At 39.6% G+C, this 22399-nt stretch overlaps 1 protein-coding gene across 11 annotated transcripts in view; it reads right to left on the minus strand.

Moving 5' to 3' along the window:
• R3HDM1 (R3H domain containing 1) overlaps positions 1–22399 on the minus strand; it is a 94212-nt gene that overhangs the window by 45545 nt on the left and 26268 nt on the right. For 8 of the 11 annotated variants that reach the window (XM_058193941.1, XM_058193914.1, XM_058193903.1 and 5 more), the window contains exons 2-5: positions 13424–13629; positions 11421–11631; positions 2055–2096; positions 1479–1568 (exon numbers count right to left, since the gene is read on the minus strand). In XM_058193941.1, coding sequence (XP_058049924.1) covers positions 1479–1568; positions 2055–2096; positions 11421–11591 — 303 coding nt within the window. In that variant the 5' untranslated portion in view covers positions 11592–11631; positions 13424–13629. The remainder of the gene's footprint in view (positions 1–1478; positions 1569–2054; positions 2097–11420; positions 11632–13423; positions 13630–22399) is intronic. The other 3 variants (XM_058193932.1, XM_058193969.1, XM_058193894.1) reach the window with 2 other exon arrangements.

Raw genomic sequence — 22399 nt, forward strand, 5'->3', positions numbered from 1 at the left:
GAAATCCACCTCAGTTGCAGGAGACCTGGTTGTGGTAGTTCCATATAAGTACAATTGCTTTACTGAAGTAAAAAAACAACAACCCATAAAGATATTCAAAAAAATATATGAATATACATTTTCTGCATAATTACCCTGAAGCATACTGATTAAAATAAATAAAGCACAACTGCATTCCAATATAGCTACTGGTATATTTCATTTTATTGCTAAGGAAAATAAAAGCCCTATCTGTTCACTGAATTGGATGGTATGTCACTCAGAATTTAATCTTAAAATTATTTCTAATAGGTATATGAAAAATGAATCCTGGAATCCAAAATTATTATTCTGCCAAATGAAATATGGTTTCAAAAGTCCTATTATTCAGATGGATTCTGAGAACACCTTACTCTGTCAAAATTAATATCTCTTAAATAATCAGATGAATCTCAACAAGCTTAACAAAGTTGACTCTAATCTTTTCTATTATACTTCATTTAAAATAATTTTCTAACATCCGTAATTATTTATCTGACCCAGCACTTAAATACAAAACTACTGTTCTTTTAAATGAATACTACATATTCTTCATAAACATAATATTAAAATAAACAAATATACATTGTAAAAGCATCCAGTTTTCCATATTCCTCTACCAATTATCAGCATTCTAATTTAATACTGAATAGAAAAAATAAATTAATTCTGATAGTGAAGCTATCAGAATAAAAAGAATATACACAAGACTTAACACTTTCAAGTTTTTGAAGCCTGTGTTAAAATAATCAGTTTATAGCCAGTGGCTTAATACAACTTGGTACAAGAAAAAGATGAACATATGCAAATTTTATTTAATAAAACTGCAACAAAGGTCTATGAGACAAATGTATTTGCTCAGATAACAGCCACAATCTTAACAGATTTATATTTAGGGCTCTTCTTTAGATATCATGCAAACTATAGTTTGCTTTTTGTGAAATATTGTATAGGTTCACAATGTTATGCTGTAGATACTAATGCCAAGGAAAGTTCCACTACAACATAAGTGAAATTCCATCTGATTGATACCAATGCTTCAATTCTAAAGCTGCTAGACTGGACTGTGTAATGCAATTGTTTTTTTTTAAAGTTGTAGTGCTACATTTTGATACCAATTCCAGATATAAATATTCCAAAGTATATTATCTTTTAACCCACACAACTGAATGTAAAAGACAATCAGGAAGCCAAATGAGAAGATATAATTTTTCATTATCTTGGGGTAGTCACATGGGATATCACATGAATGCAGATGAGTACTCAGCTAAATATTTTACAATTGTTAAGTCAAATATTTAAAGTTCAATCATCAGTTTGTTGATACTTATACAGATTCACTAGCATGCTCCAAATAATACATCTTCTTGCATTCCCCACTCCCACCTTTCAAATCACTCCCAAACATTTTTACAGAACAAAATGGAAAGTAAGAAATCTCAGAACTATTTAATTTTTACCTGGATGTCCTGCGAAATTTCAGCTGTGGGAGGTGGAGGAGATTCTTCACACACAGCCAGGCTCCGAACTAGCTTTAATTTTGTACTTGACTAAAGAAAAGTATTTATAATTAAAAACTACAGTTCACAGATATTTTCTTTAGTTCTCTTGCGGTCAGCTACAAAACAAAACTGCTTACTTAAGGATGTCAATGACTTTCAACACACAGTAATTTATTATTTGGGGGCAAAAGCACCCCCCCAAAAGCAAAAAATAAAATAAAAATAAAACTCTGATGCCCATTTAAGTTTTGAAGTCATCACAGTATCAGCGAAAAGCAAACTACAGTTAATGAAAAAAAGAGGGTTGAAGCAAAAAGCAGCACTATTTTCTCTGTCTAGCAACATCAAGCCACCAAAAATATAAAGGCCAAGCAAAAGCAAACAGTTAGGCAAATCATAAATCCAAAAAACAGAAAAATACACTTTGGTTGCCAATGAAAGAAAGAACAAAACTAATTTTCAATAAACAGCCAGGCTTCCATCAAGCATGAAGACTACCTTAGCATGCCAGCACAGCACACACGTCTACTGTACCTTTGACCTTTTTCCTGTCTGTCCAAAAGATTGCACTGGCCGCTGAATGGTGAGCACAACAGAAGAGAATTTGCATTAAATGTCATATACTGGCAGTATAAGGGATTTGGTGTGCACAGTAGAACAAACGCAATTTCATGGTGACCATTAGTTACAGGATGATCCATCCCATGAGGAAATGCAAGAACATCCAAGACCTCGCTACTGGGAATGGACTTGTGTGTGTGTGTGTGTGTGTGTGTGTGTGTGTGTGTCCCACACTGCCAAATCCTTGGCAACAGTTTTGTCTGGACACAGAAAAATTAGCAGACTTCAGAAACCGTTATGGTTTGTGAGACGAACACACTCCAGCCACAGAGAAAAGGCTTCTTTATCTATTCAGTTTTGACAGGTAAGGAGGCTGATAAAATAATATGAAATTGAAATTTTAAAACATTTGCTCATCTGTGCCAACCACCACTGGTAATGTCCAGTTTCTAAATGACAAGGCTGCTGCTTGTCTTTTTTACTTTTTACAACTTTCTGGAAAATAGACACTATTCTTATCTCCTTTCAATATATTAGTCAATGATACCTTCATCTTTAGGGAGTATTGTTATGCTTACAGGTGTTGAACTAATCCATCTTTGGTTAGGTTAAATTAACTGCTAAGGCTACACCATTAGGCACAATTAGAGATTTAGAACTGTTCTACCACAATGTGAAAAATGTCCGTGTTACATCAAAACTACCGTTTTGAGAATCATAAAATTCCCGTTCTCCATTCAATTATAACTTTTCCTGCTCCTAGGGGAAGAGACTGAAGCACTGGCTGTAATATTTGTAAGCATTTTATAATACTTAACCTTCTTACTCAGAGTACTTGCAAGGAAAATCATATGGGAACTTCATATATACACTCTTGAATTCCACAGAAACAATGTGAAAAAGCACTGTTCCCAGCAGATGCTTAATAAAAATGTGGAAACCCACTTAGTTATTCAAGAAAGTGTTAGATCCAGAATGAGAAATTGCTTCAGCCACATTTCCATAGTACAAAAATTAGGCATGAGTTTCTCCATCTATGTATTCTGATGGATAATCTATAAAGATCTGTTAATTCTCCTTCCACACTTATTGATCCACTCGCACATAAGAGTTAGTGATAATACTAAAGCAGGCTGGTTAATAAGAAATGCTAACCAAAACTCCAAGTAGCCAGCAAGCTTGCTGAGTAATCCTCTATTTTAGTTCACACAAAGATTACTGAAAGAACTAAGAAGTACTGAACATTTTTTCCTGAGTGGGCATGCAATTTTATAGTATACAATAAAGAGAAAAAAATACCAAATGCTTACCTAAGCATAACATACATGGTTATAGCTTTTTAAAAAAAACCTCTCACACACACAAGCATGCAGGCAATCAGATCAAGGATATCTGATACATTAGAATAATTAAAACCACAAAATTGTGGTTCTTATTATGCTAGATAAAAAGAACGGCTTCATACTTGGGTGGACTATACTTATATTGTGCCACATCATTCACATCTGCATTATATAGGATGAACACTGATGGTTTAATACTGGAATCAGCAACAAATGACCATAAATATTGGATATGCTTCTTGGCATCTCCCAAAGGCCCTGTCTCTAATAATTAAATTTTATTCTGTTTTAAAAATTGAACTGAAAACAGATGCATGGCTTCTAGTTGCTCTACCATCCTTCTCTTCCTTTCATTTCAGACGGATATATTCTCCAAAAAACTAAGGAAGTAGAAGCACGGTAGAAGGAAGCGTGTTTTAATCCAATCACACCAGCTATGGGAAACAAGCAAGCAGGCAGTTGCTTGAGATGTGGACAACAAAGCCTTCAGATGCCTTCAAATTGACAGCTCACACAAGGGCTCAACTGAGTTCTAAATATTCTTTCACCATACCCCAGACTCATACCTGGAGAATTTCTTTATACTACAGGTAGTCCTCAACTTACGACCACAACTGAGCCCAAAGTATATGTTGCTAAGTGAGAAATTTGTTAAATGAGTGTTGCCTCATTTTATGACTTTTCTCATCACATTTGTTAAGCGAATCACTACAGTTCTTAAATTAGTAACACAGTTGTTAAGTGAATCTGATTTCCCCACTTATGCTTGTCCAAAGTTTGCAAAAGGGGAATCACATGGGATTCTACAACCGTCACAAATGTGAGAGTTGTCAAGCATCTGAATGTAAATCACGTGACCATGGGGGATGCTGCAACGCTTGTAAGTATGAAAAATGGTCATGTCACTTTTATCCAATGCTGTTGTAACTTTGAACAGTCATTAGATGAACTGTTGTAAATTAAGGACTACCTCTACTGTGCTATAGCTTAAGCCTGTCAGTCATTTTTTTTACTTGTCTTGATCCAATACATTTTTGCTTTTTGCCATAGGGCAAGTAAAAGGATAAGATAAGTTACAAAATAGTGACATTTCTCACAATGATCTTTCTTCTGATTTTACATTCTTTCTCCCTTTTAATTTTCTCATGTTAATCTCTCTATACAACTATAGAAGAAAACAAAAATCAACCCTATCTCTATTTCTCACACTTTTAACAGCTGATTTGATCTAATGCAGTGGTCATCAACTGGTGGTCTGCGAAAAAATGTTGGTGGTCTGTGGCGCACCCGGGTGGAGGAGCTGCTCCGTGATGAACAATGCCCAGTCCTGTGAGTAGTGCTCTGGAATATGAGCCAGGCAGCTCATGGTGGGGCTGTAAATCTCCAACATAGAGGGAGGTTCGTGCAACTTGCAATTTTGCAGCACAGCCCTCACCAGCTGGAATGAGGTAATGCTGCAGGGTGGGGGTGCAGGTGGGCTGAAGCAACAGGTAGCGGCAACTCCGGCCTGTAGCTTCCTGTCGACTGAATCCACCAGTGGCTGTCCCCGTCCCTCACCCTTCCCTCCTAGTCACTCCTCGCCTGGCCTGAGAAAAGAAGGGTGAGAGACAGAAATTCGCTCCATATTCCAGGGCGGGAGAGAAGCTTCGCCTCTTGCTGGATCTCGCGAGTGTTTCTTCTGGCCCTTGTTGGTGCTCCGCACACCTCGGTCTCTTGGGGAGATGCTTGACTTCCTCTCAGCCCCAAGACACTGGCTGGCCCATGAGATGAGAGAAAGAAAGAGAATGAGAGAGAGAGAGAGAGAGAGAGAGAGAATGGGAGACAGAGAAAGAAAGAGGGGGAAAGAGAGAAAGAGAGATGAGAAAGAGAGAGGGGGAGAGAGAAAGAAAGAATCAGAGAGAGAATGAGTGAGAGAATCAGAATCAGAATGAGAGAGAATGAGAGATAGAGAATCAGAGAGAGAATGAGAGAGACAGAATGAAAGAGAGAATCAGAAAGAGAGAAAGAATCAGAATGAGTGTGGGGGAGAAAGAGAGAGGGGGAGAGAGAGAAAAAGAGAGAATAAAAAGAGGGGGAGAGAGAGAGAAAGAAAGAGGGGGAGAAAGAGGGGGAGAGAAAGAGAGAGGAGGGATAGTGCCTGAAAGACCCCATCCTGTCACTAGGAGTCCAGGCGCTTCAGCAAGCAGTGCGCTGGATTTGTATTAGTGGTCCGGGGGATTTAAAATTATGAACTTGGTGGTCCCTGAGGTCCAAAAGGTTGGGGACCCCTGAGTAGGCTTAGTCTGAAAACAGAAGCTGACTTTTTCAGTATGCTTATGATAAAAAAAAAACCCAAGCCAAAAAACTCAGCTGAAAAAAAAAACTATTTTTTTTTTTACAGAAGACAAGAAAATTATTACAGGAAATCAAGCCAAATATGTTCTCGATCTATGGTTATTGAAGCAAACAAAAGCCCCAGTCTCTCTCTAGGCAGGAGAAGGTGAATGATTGAATTCAGACTGCACTAACCATGTTGTGCACATCTGGTTTCTTAGCCTGGCCTTCGTATTTCACAATTGCTTTAATGGGCAGCTTTCCCCAGTATTGTTTTTTTTTAATGTGGCTTATTGAATAAACCACAAATCCCTGGGTCCCCACAATTTACAAAACATAAACATGGTTTACGAAAAACTATTTTAAATCATAGTCATAGTGTGGCTTAAGTTGAATGTATAAATCAGGCCAGTGAACTGCTACAATGATCATGTTCTTACTGACTGAATCTCTCCCATTACAAGCAGATGAATTTAGCAGTCTCATAGTACTGGTTCCATTTTCAATACTCTTTTGAGCATTCAAACGAGCAAAGGGAAGTCATTTACGTAGCCTGGAGAGACTACAAAAAATTAATTTACTCCCTGGGGTAGATCATATCAATTAGATATTAGATAAAAAGCTGAAAATACAAAAATGGTTATTTGATATCCTTCGCTTTAGAGAGGGACTGCAGAAGATAACACGATGCTAATTCCAAATGTGAGTTTAAAAAAAAAGAGGCAAAAGCATCAGTATCAATCTAGTAAATTCTGAAAAAAAGAGAAAGATTCATTAGCTCAGGGAACCAAACTCCCCTCGTGCAGATTCATGCAGGCATCGATATCACACAAAAACATCAACTTGGATACAAAAGGAAAAATCCTGCTGCAACACCAGAAGTCATTGATGAGTATTAGAAATTTTTTAAAAAAACTTCATTAACGCATTTAGAAAGAAGCTCTGTGCCCAGAAATGGCAGACAGTGTTATGAGTTCAGTAGACTTTTAGGGTTATTTATAATTTATTATTTTTTGAATGAAAGAAAAGTTAAGACTGCAGGCTGAATCACTTCTAGAATCTAATTTTCTAGAACTAATCTCACCGCTTCTTATCAAGACAAAGCCAATGTCAGATTTCACCCTTGCTTTTATAAGGCAGTGTTTTTCCATCTTAACTGCTTTCAGATATGCCGATTTCAGTGCCCAGGGTTCTCAGAAGTGTCCTTTCTCACCAGGAATGGTTCTCATCAGAACACCCTTAAAGTAGCCATTAAGTCATGGGGTAGCCTCACCAGAATGATATAGTCAATCACTTGAACACAATACTGCATATCTAACTCACAATTACGGCAAGAATTAGAATCAAGGTTTCAAAATCAACCCTAAATCTTGCTTTTACTCTATGTACTTGTTTCCTAGGGAAAGACATTTTTATTCATCAAGACAGCAAATAATGTAGCTCCAAAGATAATGGCTCAAAGCAATAACCACTGTCAAAAAATAAATGGAATCAATGAAAATGCATCTTGCCTGACGCCGCAGAGCCCATCAGTTATCACAAACTTAAGTGGTCCCTTTTGGGTTGGGTTAAAAAAACATTCAGTGTCGACATCATTAAGGAGAAAAATAACTCTGTTCCTAAGAATCTTACACATAATGTACCTGCCTCTATGCCCAAAGCAACTAAGAAAGGGAACACATTACAGTAACTGTATAATTTATATAAGGAACAGATAGTCTTTTGAAGGAGGAATTAAATTTTTCACTTTGTAAATAATTTTCCCTATCAAATAGGGAATTTTCTATCAACAGAAAACTGAAAAGCAAGAACAATTGCTTCTTTCAGAACACTTCATATCTCAAGTGAAAGTTACCTCTGCAATACAGTTTTCTCTAACAAGAATGCTCTATTGTCACAATAGTTAAAAATAGGACTGGGCAAAATAAATATCCAAGTGCCACAGTAATAGAGGTGAAAGGACCAAATAACTACTTTTCACGTTGCTTGCTTGCACTTGTGTCAGAGGCACTGAGGTACTTTCGGGTTGAAAGGATTAGCCAGTGACATCACTGTTGCCCAGGGGACACCCAGTTGTGGGGCTCCTTTCATGTCCCCAGCAGGAGCTGGAGTGAAGGACAGGAGCTTAACCCCGCCCCATAGCAGCACTCAGGTCTCGAACATGGGCTTGCTAACCTCCATCTCAGAATCCTAACCACGCGAGCCACCATGCTCCCGCTTTTCACATTAGAAATACCCCGGGCAAGGCATATTTGTTTCTTTAGAGCAGTGGTTTCAGCATAATCATTACAAGCCAAATTTATAACTTAATGTTATTTATTGATAACAGATGCTCCACAGTGCCACAAGGACTTTCTGATTCCAACACTGAAGCTTCTCAAATATAGGCAGTCTTCTCTGAACATTTATGTTGTTTGTTTGTTTGTTTAGGAATGCTTGGGAAAATTGTGTTATAGCCCACCCTAAATGATTCATAAATAATTAAGCTATATTCAACTGTCCTCTATGCCAAATTATATAGTATACTATAGGTACCTCTATTATTATCTCAAGTAAAAAAAAATATAGAAATATTAAAAATCATGAAATAACATAGAATTCAAACTCATAACTTCTAAAGAAACATATCAACAGGGATCAAAGAAGACTGCCAATGCTGACTTTATATCATTAAATAATAAGAGATCAGGTGTACATTCTTACTATTTTCTTGTGTGTTTAATGTCAGATAGAAATAAAGCATAATTCTATTTATTCAGAAGTCATCTCACAGCTTTAGATGGGATTTTCTTTTTAATAACTATCTCATGCATAGTAAGAAACTTTTTTAAAAATGACCTGATTATGTACCAATGTGAATCTAAAGCACCAGTAAAACAGTTTAAGCCAACAAATTTAACTTCTGGAAAAAACAGCTGAATTGATTTATGAAAGGTATTATGGACTATTGATAGATGAAGGCATCAAAAATGATGTTGCCTTGGTGACCAAACATCTCTATTTTGTTCTCATGCTGAGCTGCAGAGATAATCAAAACCTCTGAAGCAGAAGCTTTGAACTTTTATTGAATTTTATAGGAAGAGAATGAGACAAAATTTGAATATAGCTGCACTAAAGAAACACTGGAAACAATTTTAAACTCAGTAATAAATCAGAAACAACACTATACCACAGCGGTCCCCAACCTTTGCAGCTTGGCGGCCCAGGGGGGAATGGGGAACTGGGCTGCACGAGCAACGGGTCAACATGCATTTGCAGCTCGACTTGCACAAGTAGCAGGCTGGCATGCTTGCATATGCATACACTTGCAGTTGAGCTGTGCATGCACATTGGCCCACTGTTCATGGAAGTTGAGCACGTGTGTGCTCCGGCCCATTGCTCATGTGGCCCAGATGCAAATAGGCTACGGTCTAGTATTGGGCGGCAGCCTTGGGGTTGGGGACTCCTGCTATACCAGATACCTGAATCTTGCTTTGCACCAAAGTTATTATCAAGGAAGGTTGACACTGTGTTATAGCTGATCCCTAAGATCAGTAGTCCAATATAGCCAAACACCTGGACTCAAACACAATATAATATTGTACTTTGAAAAACTTTCTCTGACTACAATTAACATTGTTCAAACATTGAGATAAATAATAGGGCGACCTAGTGAATATTTTGTAATATTATATTTTAGCGCATAAATTACCCACGGCACTTGCAACTAAGATCTATTTGCAAAAACACATTTTTAAATATTTCAGTGAACAATTTATAGAGACACAGAAAACAATGCTATATATATTTACCTACCGAACGAAGTGGGGACTGTGTCTTAGCAGATATTCTTGCTTATCAATGGTAATTGGGACAAGAATTTCCACTGCTAAACAATGCAGTCTACAAAGCGGGTGGCTGCTGTGGCAGGTGTATGGGGAAGACATGCTACAGCATGAGTGCAGGCAGGTGTTGCAAGCTAGTGAGCAGATGCCCACCTGGAGCTGCACTTGTCCTGTTGTCTGAGGGGTCCTTGGGGGAAAAAGCGGTGAGAATGAGAGCAATTTACCAGGGCAACTTGTGACCTCCTGCCAGCTTCCCCACTGACTTGACTTGTGGGAAGCTGGCAGGGAAGGTCGCAAATGGTGATCATGTAACAGCAGAAAGCCATAACTACTTTAACTGCAAGGCTGTTGTTCAAATTGCGATTGTGTGACCTCAGGTCCATTTTGTAAATTTGCCTTATTCAGCACCATTAGCACTTTGAATAATCGTTCAATGAGTCGTCATAACCCAAGGACTACCTATATTTTGTCACACTCTGTTTCTATCTACATCGATACTATGCTTTAAGAAATAAGCAACTTGCTCTGCTTCTTGCATTTCTAATTCACTATCATGACTGGAAAGTGATTTCTTATAAACAGAGGACAGCTTGTAGTTTAGCTGCTATCGAGCAATAGAACTGCAGAATTTGAGTTTTGCTATTAACATTTTGAGAATCTCACTCTTCAGAGAAAGGCAGGTGGCAATTCTTCATCATAAAATAAAAAGTTATTTTCCAAAGATAAACATTATGCTTATTGAAATGGCAGATAATGTAAAAGGCTCTTCAGGAATTAAATAAAAGAAAAATATACTCATTCATAGAGCCTTGCGTCACTAACAATATATTGGGAAGAAGAAGGGGGAGGAGAGAAAAGGAAGTTAATAAAAGTATTGACAAGATGGATTCCAGAATACATCCGGAATACAGAATACATTGTTGCTGCCCCAGACTTTTTGGCAATGACAACTCTTAAAAAAAGAAGAAGGGAGTGAAGTATTCATCAATTTTCTTGTTTACACAGGACTGTTCGAAAGAAGGTGAAGTCTCTTTTTAATTGCATGGGAGTATGGAAAAAATTAAAAAATCACAGGAGATGCTCCTAATCAACCTTACCTTCTACATGGCCGATATTTTTCTAAAACTAATGCAGAATTCCAGAAAACTTAAGGAGGTTAAGGAAAAAAATAGATGTTTGACTAAGCAAACATGTCGAAGCTGCACATTAAAATACTATTATATAGAAAAGCAGAAAGTAAAAAAGGCTGCAATCAAAACTAGCCATTCATGGTTTTAGGAACAATTCTCTTTAGATTACTCACTCACTTAAAGTTCTTTTTAAAGAAATGCTGAAACCAATGAAATTAAACTGCTTTGGTTAGGAATTGCAACTTTGAAGTAGAAAGCTTAAATTCAACTGAAATTAACCAACCTGGTTTTTGGTTTTAAAGAGCATGTATTTCCTATTTGAAGTGAAAGTTGATCAATTCAGCATGTTTTGGACTTCTGATATTATATTAATATGACGACTCACCAATACAAAATATATATTGCTACCAATACACCCTTCTTTCCCTTCTGAAAAATGTACACCCATATTTTCAGACCTACTTAAAAAATTAAAAAGCACAATAATAAGAAAAGGGTAGATTAAAGCAAAGGTGCAAACAAAAGAGAATCACAATTTGTGCATTTTAAGAACACCGACAAAACTGATTCAAATATAATTAAGAGACACCATGTATTATTCTATGTTATTTATTTGTAACTATTTTTATCCTGCCTTTTGTTCACAATGGCCTACATTGTTTTTCCTCCTTCCATTCCATATACACCACACCAGGATGAAAAAAATAGGATGGGAGACATTTCTCTTACCTGAACATCATTTTTATTATCAGTACATTTTTCAACTTTTTCTGCTTGAATTTGCTCTTGACTTTCCGATCTTACAAAGTGTTCCACTGCAGTAATGTCTTTTATTTCGGCTTCTGAACATTTCATTGTATCACCTTCCTCCTTTACTCTAATCGTATCAGTCATCCTCATTAGAAAGGGTTATTTTAAAAATCTAAAGGAAATATGGAGCCTGGAAAAAGAGGAGGAAGAGGAAAAGGAAGAACAGGGGTACCATCATTAGTACCTATATTAGCTCATTTCAATAATACATGAAAAGATCAATTTCAAAAGGCTGTTTTGAATTCAGAAGTGTTCACTTTATTAACAATCACAAACAATAAAATATTTGCAAGAATCAAAAGTGACATTCAAACCTAGGCAATATTAAACTTAACTGACATTTCAACTTGACATTTTGAATTAGATTTAGAAAGTATCATTTGATTAAATACTACCTATATGTTATGAAATGAAAACATAGAATTATGTCCAGACTTGTACGTCTGCATATGGAAAGCCAGTTTTTTTTCAGATATGCATATATGCTATTTTTACATGTAGTCCTTGACTTGCAACTGGTTGTTTAATGACTGAAATTATGACGTTCTCAGAATACAGACCATAAAGCACTTCCGGTCTTGAGAAAGCATAGTGCTATCCTTTGTGTGGTCACATGATCGCCTTGGGCAACCTGTTCATGTTTACAACTGGCTGCTGTTCATCCCGCGATCATGTGATCACCATTTGCCATCTTCTCTTTCTGGTCCCCAGAAAGCCAATAGTGAAGCTGGCACAGAAGGTTGCAATCTGCTGCTCCCTGCCGCGGAGCTGAGATTCCCTCCCAGCAGGCAGCTCTTTGCTGGGAAGGAATCTAAGCTCTGCCTGGAGCTGCGATTCTGCCCCCACTCGCCAGGCAGCTCTTTGAGAACGAAAGGGCTGCCTACGGAAGGAATCTCAGTCACTGAATAAAGGCTCTCAGCAAGACTAGTCGCCAGAAAGAACTCTGTCCCCTCAAAGGACTAAATTTGGGTCACACTGCACCTATATAAGGGGAGCAGCATGCTTCACAAATCCATTGGCAACAACTCTCTATTCACCTCACCATCGATCGTGTACCTCAACTCCTTCAAACCTTTTATTGTTAGAGTTCCGTTTGAAAATCTTTTAGAAAAGATAAATGAAAGACTTACCTGTGCGTCTGATTTCCTGGGATGGGATAGGACACAGTGATTGTGTTTGTTGAGCGAAGCAGTCACACAAATGTCTCACTTAATGACTGCTCAATGACTGAGATTCCAGTCATGATTGTGGTCATAAGTGGAGAATTACTTGTATTCAAGTCTTGTCAGAAGGCTTTAAAAGCTTTCCAAATCCTTATTTGAAGGAATACTTTTAGTTAAACATACCTATGAGTATTATTGTTTCCATCCAGTGCAGCAACCCTACACATACGTTGTTAACTCAATAATTCAGTAAGTAGAGTGTGATTTATGGATCTCTTGCCCTTAAGTATGAATTTGCCAATTAAAGTAGATCAGCGATAATTGTTTTTGTTAAAAAATAATTTGGAGGGGAAAATAGTGACGATACAAATGTCTAAAGTATCAGCTTTCAAAGCAAAGAGGAATCATCACTGTTTCCACGGCAAAAATTATAAACTTTGGGATATGGGTGTCCTGCTAATCTTTGTAATCTTTGGACCAAATAGCATCTCTGTTATAATAATTCTTTGACAAATGGTATTACAGATTTCACAAAGATAAATCATTATTTATTTCTAAAATATCAAACTATTTGTTGGTTATACATTTACATTTTTAAGCCCTGCAGCCTGCAGTTTTAAACGTAATTACTAGAAAATAAAGAGTTCACAAATGCACTGAAACCTTTGGAAAGATGGTTTCAGATCTGCATTGTAAACAGCCTCCCTCCTTCAACAATAGAAAGGCCACATAAGCAATTAAAAGCTCCATACTACTTGCCTGGTGTATCCTGTAGATCTGTGATTGTGGTCCCCCACGAAAATAAAATAAAATAATCCAAGGATCTTTTTCACAGTCGTCAACCAAGATGTCAGTTGTAATGATCCATCTGGAATCTGAAAGGTGTCCCATGTCCTTATTACTATTGGAGACCCCTGGGCTGTATTATATTGTTTGGCATCAGCAATACCATTCCTTTTAGACACCTAAAAAATGTTTAAAAATCAACAAAAAAAATTTTTAAATAAACATTTTAACTATTCAAAAATTTCCACTTAAAGTTGTATGATTTTCACAACTTTTCTACAGCAGTCCTTAATATATAACCTGCAGTTAATTTTAAATATCATTATTACATTACTACAGCAAGGCATTACAGAAAATTGGGCTGGAAGGAGTTAGTGCATTAAATTTCAAATATTGTTCTAACTGTTGAGATTCAGACTCTATGATATAACCCAATGATAATGGCATTCTTCAAAACTTTTAAGTAAAAACATGCATTATATGTTTTCCTCTGTGTTGTATGGATGATCCACTAATGGGTTAATCCACTGTCCAGTCGTCAGAGACTGAGTGAATATATTTATTTGAACTGCTTAGCCACGCCTCCTGCTCGTTAAGCTCCAGACTTTTCACTCAGTTAAAGAAAGAGACCTAATTTTGGTTACTCTGACAAATCCTTAGTTAGAATATTTATTTTAAATTTTTTGGGTATTATTTTGAACTGTGCTAACTTTGTTTGGATTTAAGGATTTCATTCTGGTATCAGGCAAGTGATTTGTGGGCTGCTGGTGGGGTGGGGGGCAGTACTGTACCCCAGGCTGTTTCCCCTCCACCCAGGGAAACAAAGGAAGCAGCCATCCAGAGCTGTCTTCTTATGCAGATCACCTCCGTGATTGAATTAGCCACTGGTGGGTTGATTTTGGCTTTTCTCTGTCCATCGGAAAAAGCCTCCCCCACCTGTTTTTTTCTCATTGTGGGTGGCTCCGGAGCTGGGCCCGGTATTCCGTGGCTCCACTCTGAGGTCCAGGAAGTCTTTGCAGCGCTGAGAGGGCTTTGTTGAGTCTTCCCGCCTTTTGTTACTGGCTGGGGAAGCAATAGAGGCTGCGCAGAGCCAGTTCCCGGTCGTGGCAGCCATTTTTTTCACCAGGACTGCAGCATGGGAGGAGAGATCGGTCCGGGGGAGGTGTTTTAGCACCGATTGGCTGTTTTGAAAGTTTTTTACCCGCAAAAGCAGTCTGCTGGCCCTCGAAGAAGCGAAGCAGCATTCAGGACTCTATCTGGTGTCCACGCTTTCTGCCTGGATTCATGACTTGCCTGAGTGTGGGGGGAGCAGAGCTGAGATTTCGTGCAGCCATCGCTGGAGGAGGAGATCATTCCAGACTTAAAGGCCAGGTTTGCCCCTTTTGGGATCAAACTTTTTTTCCTGAGGCCTGTGTTCTCAAGGCTCCTTTCTATTGAGAGTCCTGTGATTATTTGCTACTTACTAGCTAAAACTACTGCTGCTGCCTGGGGCTATAATTGACTGCCTGTGGATTGTGATTCAATTTCTGGTTTTTTGTTATGGCTGAGTCTGATCTTTCTTCAGACTTGGAGCAGGAACTCAGCCCCCCCAAAGCACGCAAGGGGCATTCTTCAAAATCAAAAAGTTCTAAGTCAACTAGGAGCACTGCTCAATCTGAATCAGTTTTGGCAGCTAAACAAGTTCCAGGTGGGGATAGGGATGCCCAGAGAAGGCACAAAACCCTAGAACGCCAGTTTGAAATTGCACAACGTAATGCACAGTTGTCTGTACCGCAGTGTGCTTCTGCCAGGCAGGTTGAGTTACACTCTCAGGCAGGAAGATCTCCTTTGCCCCATCAGGTGACTGAAGGAATACAAGAAGAGCCAGTGGTAGGAGCTACTCAGGAGGTTTCATTTGCCTTGCCCTCGACAGCTGTGGCCTCATCTCAATTGCACCCTTTGGCGCAGTGCAATGGGACGGAGGCAACCTTCACGCCAACCGCTGCTGGCTTACGTGAAAAAGAAGAACGAAATCCAATTCCTTCAGTGGATTTCCAGGCTTTGTTTTCAGATGCCTTTTCAAAATTTCTGGCACTAGCATACAACAAGGGGCTCACATTCAATATAATGTGCCTTTGCCCAGGCCCCAGGCTCCGATGCTTCGAACCAGGGCTGCTGAATCTTCATCTCATTATGAGTCTTATCATAGTGAGGATTCTAATTTAGACGAAGATTGCCCAGTAGAGTTGGAACTGTCTGAGGATGAAGGCATTGCTCCTGACAAACCTTCAGTTTCAGGCCTTTTCCGCCCTTCCCTTTTTAAATCAACACAAGGCAAAAGTTGCTACTAATATGAGATTGAAAGAGAGCTACACTTCCCAACCTCAAATTTCTGATAATCCTAATGAAGATTTATTTAGGATACCAAAACCTGAACAAGAATTTATTCCTTGCCCGACCTTGTTTACAGAGGTAGTACAAAAACCATGGGTTCAGCCCAGCTCCCTGGCAGCCCCTAGTGGTCAAGATAAAAAATTGTATTGCTCTGATCCTGCTCTTGATCAGCTTCTGCAATTACCTTCAGTAGATACTCCAGTGGCTGGACTAACTCCCTCCTCAGTTATATCTGGTGATGTTAGCGAAGGGCTGAGGGCAGACGATAAGAAAGCTGAGATGGTCTTTCGAAAGACTCATCAAGCGGCTGTTTGGGCCATCAAGGCTGCTACATCAATCTCATTTTTTAATAGAGCGTCTTTGGTTTGGTTACGTCAATTGCAGGAACGTATACCACCTGAGAATGCACAAGTTCACCAAGATATCAACAAGTTGGTGGCAGCTACGGAATATTCTGCAGACGCTTCCTTAGATGCGGCAAAGTTTGCCTCATGTGCCTTGGCATCCACAATCACTTCTCGCAGACTGCTCTGGCTTCGCCATTGAAAGGTGGATATGAAATCAAAGTGGCATTTAGCGGCTGCTCCTTAAAAGGGGCCTGCCCTTTTTGGAGAGGCATTGGACCCTATTCTGATTGAGGGCAAAGATAAGAGGAAGGTCCTGCCATCACCTTCCTACAGGAGGTCGGAACGCAGATATGTCCCTTATTCTCAACGCCAGTCCTTTTGGGCGGAAGCAGGTTCAGGTGGGTCCTATTCTCAACGCCTCTTTTCACAGAGATATGGACAATCAGTCAATTGAGCGGGGTCCCAGGATCGAGGTCGTCGGTAACAACCATCCAAAAAGCCCTTTCGAGGAGCCGGAAACCATTTCTTCAGACGAGGTAAATGACTCCTTTCTTCAGGCGCCCATAGGTGGTTGTCTCCAGTTATTTCATCAACATTGAGAGACTTCAACGACCGATGCCTAGGTGCTACGGACCGTGAGGCATGGCCTCACATTAGAATTTTGCTCCAGCCCCCCCAACCATTTCTTTCCATGCCCTGTTTCCTGGGACACTGTCAAGAGACATCTCATGGAAGCCGAAATCAGTCACCTCTTGGACATACAGGCAATAGAGCCAGTTCCAGTTGCTCAGGAGAGGACAGGGTTTTATTCCACCCTGTTTCTAGTTCCAAAAAATTCAGGGGCTGGAGGGAGATTTTAAACTTAAAAGGCCTCAATCGTTACATCCTTTACAGAAGGTTCAAGATGCAATCCCTCAGGTCAATTTTGAGTTCCGTCCCACTGGGTGACCTATTACAATCAGTAGACCTCAAGGAAGCATATTTACATGTGCCAATCCATCCAATGCATCGCAAGTTCCTGCGCTTCGCTTATGCCAACCGGCATTTTCAATATCGGGCAATGCCTTTCGGGGTTTCTTCGGCCCCCAGAACCTTCACAAAACTGTTAGCAGCAGTGGCAGCATGTCAGAGGGATTCCAGTATGCGTTTTGTGCTACCTGGATGACATTTTGCTCCTGTCAACATCATAGTCCCAAGCAACAGCGGACAGGAAGATCCTTCTTCAAGTGCTTCAGCACCATGGCTTTTCTCTCAATTTGAAAAAGAGCCATCTTCATCCAACTACACACATCCTTCATCTGGGTGCGATAATAGACTCCTCTTATAGAGGTCAGGTGTTCCTGTCACTGGAGAGGATTGCCAGTCTCAAGGAGTTGGTGTTGCAGGTTCTGAGGCAGCGTTGGGTTCCGTTGATACAGTTGTCACAGTTGCTGGGGAAGATGATTTTGTGTATCACTATCATTCCCTGGGCTAGACGGCACACACGTCCTCTATAGTGGTTCCTCTTGCCGTTCTAGAAGGCAGGACACAGTAATTCCAGGTCCAAAGTTGTTCTTCAGCCGCAGGTGCGTCTGTCCTTGAAGTGGTGGCAGTCAGCAGCAATTCAGAAGGGCTGTCTCTTTCTGGAACCGGAGCGAATCACAGTGACATTGGATGCGAGCCTTCTAGGTTGGGGGGCTCATCTGGATTCACAGGTGGCGCCAGGCACGTGGACGTGGGCAGAGGAAAAGAACAGCATCAACTGGCTAGAGTTGAGGGCGGTGAGACTTGCTCTCAGACATTTCTTTCCCACTGTTACGGGTCAGCATGTGCTGATCCTAACGGACAACATGAAGACAAAGGCACACATCAACCGAGAAGGCAGCACTCGCTCCCGGCTCCTCATAAAGGAGGCAGAGAGGCTGATGAGCTGGGCGGAGTGGTACCTCTGTTCCCTGAAAGCAGAACACATCTCAGGCGTTCTAAACATTCAGGCAGATTGGTTGACACAGGGACAGCTAGACCCGTCAGAATGGCGTCTTCATCCTCAACTGTTTCAGGAGATTGTACAGAGGTTTGGTCTCCCCATCGTAGATTTGTTTGCTCGCCAGGACAACAAGCAGCTTCCACGCTTTTTCTCCAGGTTTCCGAGTCCAGAGGCAGAGGGTTGCAATGCCCTCAGATGTCCTTGGCCACAGGGTCTACTATATGCGTTTCCACCCATCCCTCTGATTCGAAAGATGCTGGCGGAAACAGCGGAGGTCATTCTGGTGGCTCCATATTGGCCTCGCCGTCCTTGGTTCGCCAACCTAGTAGGCCTTTCGGTGGCCCGTCCCTGGAGGATTCCTCAAGATCAGATTTCTCTCAGCCAAGGAGCAGTACTTCATCTGGAGCCTCAGCGGTTCCACTTGACTGTTTGGCACTTGAGAGGATCCTCCTGATGAAGGGTAACCTACCAGGGGAAGTAATTCAAATCATACAAGGGTGTAGAAGAGCTTCTACTAATTGCATTTATAATGCTTCCTGGAGAGCTTTCTGTCTATGGTGCTCGAAGCATCACATTGACCCTACTTCAGCATTGATTCCTGATGTGTTAGGCTTCTTACAAGCTGGTCTCAACAGGGGCTTAGCCCCCCACTCCAAACTTCAACGTCAGGTTGCAGCTTTGTCTACCATTCTTAACTGTGATGCTTACCCGATGCTCTTGCAACATCCAAAGGTGCACTGTTTTCTTCAGGGTGCTACAAATCTTCGCCCTCCAGTGGTGCATCACTATCCTACGTGGGACCTCTTCTTAGTTCTCCAAGCACTGATGTCTGTACCATTTGAACCACTGGGTTCAGCTTCCCTTCGATTATTGACCTTGAAAGTTACATTTCTTCTGGCAATCACATCAGCCAGACGGATTTCGGAGTTGGCGGCCTTATCTGTTTGGAAGGACTTTTGTGTTTTTCATTCCAACAGGGTTGTTCTGTGATTGGACCCATCATTTATGCCAAAGGTGAACTCCTGGTTTCACCGAGCCCAGAGTTGATTCTTCCAGATTTTTGTCCAGATCCTTGTCATCCTCTAGAAAAGAGTTTGCACACATTGGATGTGCGGAGGGCATTACGCCATTACATCAAACGTACAGCATCATTTCGCCAAACGGAGGCCCTGTTAGTCTCATTTCATCCGTCATCAATGGGGAAGAAGGTCTCCTCATCGACAGTGGGCAGATGGCTGAAAACGTGTATTTCCATGGCATATGAAGTCAAATCTAAGCCGGTTCCAAGTAGAATTTTACCGCATTCAACTCGTAGTGCTGCAACTACAGCGGCTTGGGCCACACAGGCATCTATTACTGACACTTGTAGGGCGGCTACTTGGTCATCATTATCCACTTTCATGTGTCATTATAAGTTAGATAGTTATGCTTTGGCTGAGGCATCTTTTGGACGTCGGGTATTGCAGAGTGTACACTCCACCCAGGACCTAGGGAGTAGTCAGCCTCCGCCCAGGGTCCATAGGCTTGGGTATATCCCATTAGTAGATCATCCGTACAACACACAGGAAAAGGGACGTTGACTTACCTGAACGTTGCTTTTCTATGTGTTGGTAGGATGATCCAACCCGCCCGTTAGGCTTCCTCAACTAGGCCCGGGTGGGGGTGGGGGTGGGGGTGTTTTTTTCCTTTTCTGTTTCTTTTCATGGATCCAGGTTCTCTGGAGGATCACGCCTTCGTGGAAAAGTCTGGAGCTTAAGGAGCAGGAGGCGTGGCTTAGCAGTTCAAATAAATATATTTATTTTTATTTATTTTTTATTTTTTTTATTTTTGTTTACATTTATATCCCGCCCTTCTCCGAAGACTCAGGGTGGCTTACAGTGTATAAGGCAATAGTCTCATTCTATTTGTATATTTTTTACAAAGTCAACTTATTATATTCACTCAGTCTCTGGCGATTGGATGGTGGATTAACCCATTAGTGGATCATCTACCAACACACAGAAAAGCAACGTTCAGGTAAGTCAACGTCCCCTTCAATTTAAATAAGATACTTTCAGAAAGGGCTTATAAATGTTACTTCCTTCATTCTTCACTTTCACATATTAAGTGTAAACCAAAAGGCTGAGTTAAGTAAGACATCAGGGTTTGAAAATGATTTGAGACCTTTTCTTTAAAAATCAAGCTATTTTTAGCTCTAACCTAAATGCAAAATATTAGATTTCACTTCACTATCTGCATGGATCAAATGGAACTGATCTATTGAATATGAATATAAACGTTAATCATCATCCTGAAAAAAAAATTACAAGATTTCCATAAGACCAAATTCTGGAAATTGGCCAAAATCCTAAACTTTTAAAACTATACCGGGGGGGGGGGGAATTCACAATAGAACAGAACAGAAAAGATAAGAAAGGATAAGAAAGGGAAAGGAAAGGAAAGGAAAAGGAAAAGGGAAGGAAAAGGAAAAGGGAAGGAAAAGGAAAGGAAAAGAAAAGAAAATGCTACTGTGGAATTTTCTAATGAACCATGAAAAGATCACTTACTGTCTCTTCCCTTTCAACATACCTAATCGAAATCATAAAACCTAATTTATTTTGTGGGGATTAATAAGAAAGATGAGAATAATCTCATGATATACTATCTATGTTAGGAAAAATATGTACATATTCCTTTAACAGAAAAGAATTCAACTATGCATGATAAATTTTTATAATTAATTAATTGGGCATAAACAGATGACTTATGATAAATTCAACTGCTGAGCAGATAATAAAAAGAAAATGATTACAAGTAACAAATACAATTTGCTGATTAAAGAAGATGTACAAGATGATCAGGATAAGACTGAGGGAGAGGTCAAGCATGTCATCAGTTTGGAGTCCCTTCGTGCACACAAGAGATCTAAGTCCATTCCTCCTTGAATTCCGTGGACTCTTCTATTGCCAATTTGCTTTGACCATTAGTTCAGATTCTTGTAGAGAGAGTTAGCATACAATAAACCTGTATATTAATTTAAACTGCCTTGACTCCTGACTTCCTGCACATTTAAGTTTATGGATTCTATGAATACTCCTAAACAGATTTAACAGATTTAAAACATACTGAATAAAAAATATGACAAAACTAAGGAAAATATCTACTTGACAGCATGAGGATCCCAATTATTTATAGATGAAATTGTCTACAGGAAAATAACTCTTTAATGTCTCAAAACTGTGCAATTTTATTTCTTCTCTCCTTTAAATATCACATCAATTTCTTCCAATTTGATATAAATGCAACTGAAATCCAGAAGCCATCATTTATCTTGAGAAAAACAATGAGATCTCTAACTGCCCAAAAGCTAATTTCCTATATTCAAGCCTACCAAATTACATTGCTTTATATATAGTCCATCTCTTTCTCATACAAAGAAATATATACACAAAGACACACGCACGCACACACATATATGTATGTATGTATGTGTATAGATATAGATATATAGCAACTTATTTTTTTTCAACATGGGAAATCTCTATAGAGTATAATTTCTATATCAAACTACCTCTCACAAAAAGGTATTATGTGCTACCGGTACTATCACAGAGCAGAACTGCCGTTGGTTTGTCCATCTTATTAAGAATTCAAGTGAACTGGATTAAAAATTCAATTGATTCTGTTAGATCATGTTTCATGGGTAATCATGAAGACTACTTCTAAAAGTGAATTGATGCTGGGGAACTTTAATCTAATTTGGATCAAACATTACGCTTAGGCTGGCTAAAACTAGAATGTTTTCTATTGTGCTATCAGTGCATAGTTTTGTTCTAAATAACAGGCCCATATCATATTTTTCCTTAAAAATATAATTATTACATTTTTTACACTGCAGGCTTTCCTTAGGTTACAACCATTCATTCAGCATCTATTCAAAGTTAAATGAGGACGGACGGACGAAGACAATTTAGGATGGGTCCTTGAAGTTTCATACATAACAACATCCTTGAAATCATGGGATTGTGAGTCAGGGGCTCAGCTTCCAATTGTGATGTCACAATGAACCACAGTCAAATGATAACAATTTCTGATGCTGCCGACTTCCCACAAGCAAAGTCAATGGGGAAACCAGCAGGAGGTCAGAAGTCGTGATCGCATAAGGTCCTCACTTAACAATGGGAACAGGACTGCGGGAGTTGTTGCTAAGCATCAGGGTCATGTGACTTAATGCTTTATGCCTGGATTGCTTGCTTATCAATGTAGTTTCTAATCCCAACTGCC

Source organism: Ahaetulla prasina, chromosome 1 (assembly GCF_028640845.1).
Source record: "Ahaetulla prasina isolate Xishuangbanna chromosome 1, ASM2864084v1, whole genome shotgun sequence".
NCBI lineage: Eukaryota > Metazoa > Chordata > Lepidosauria > Squamata > Colubridae > Ahaetulla > Ahaetulla prasina.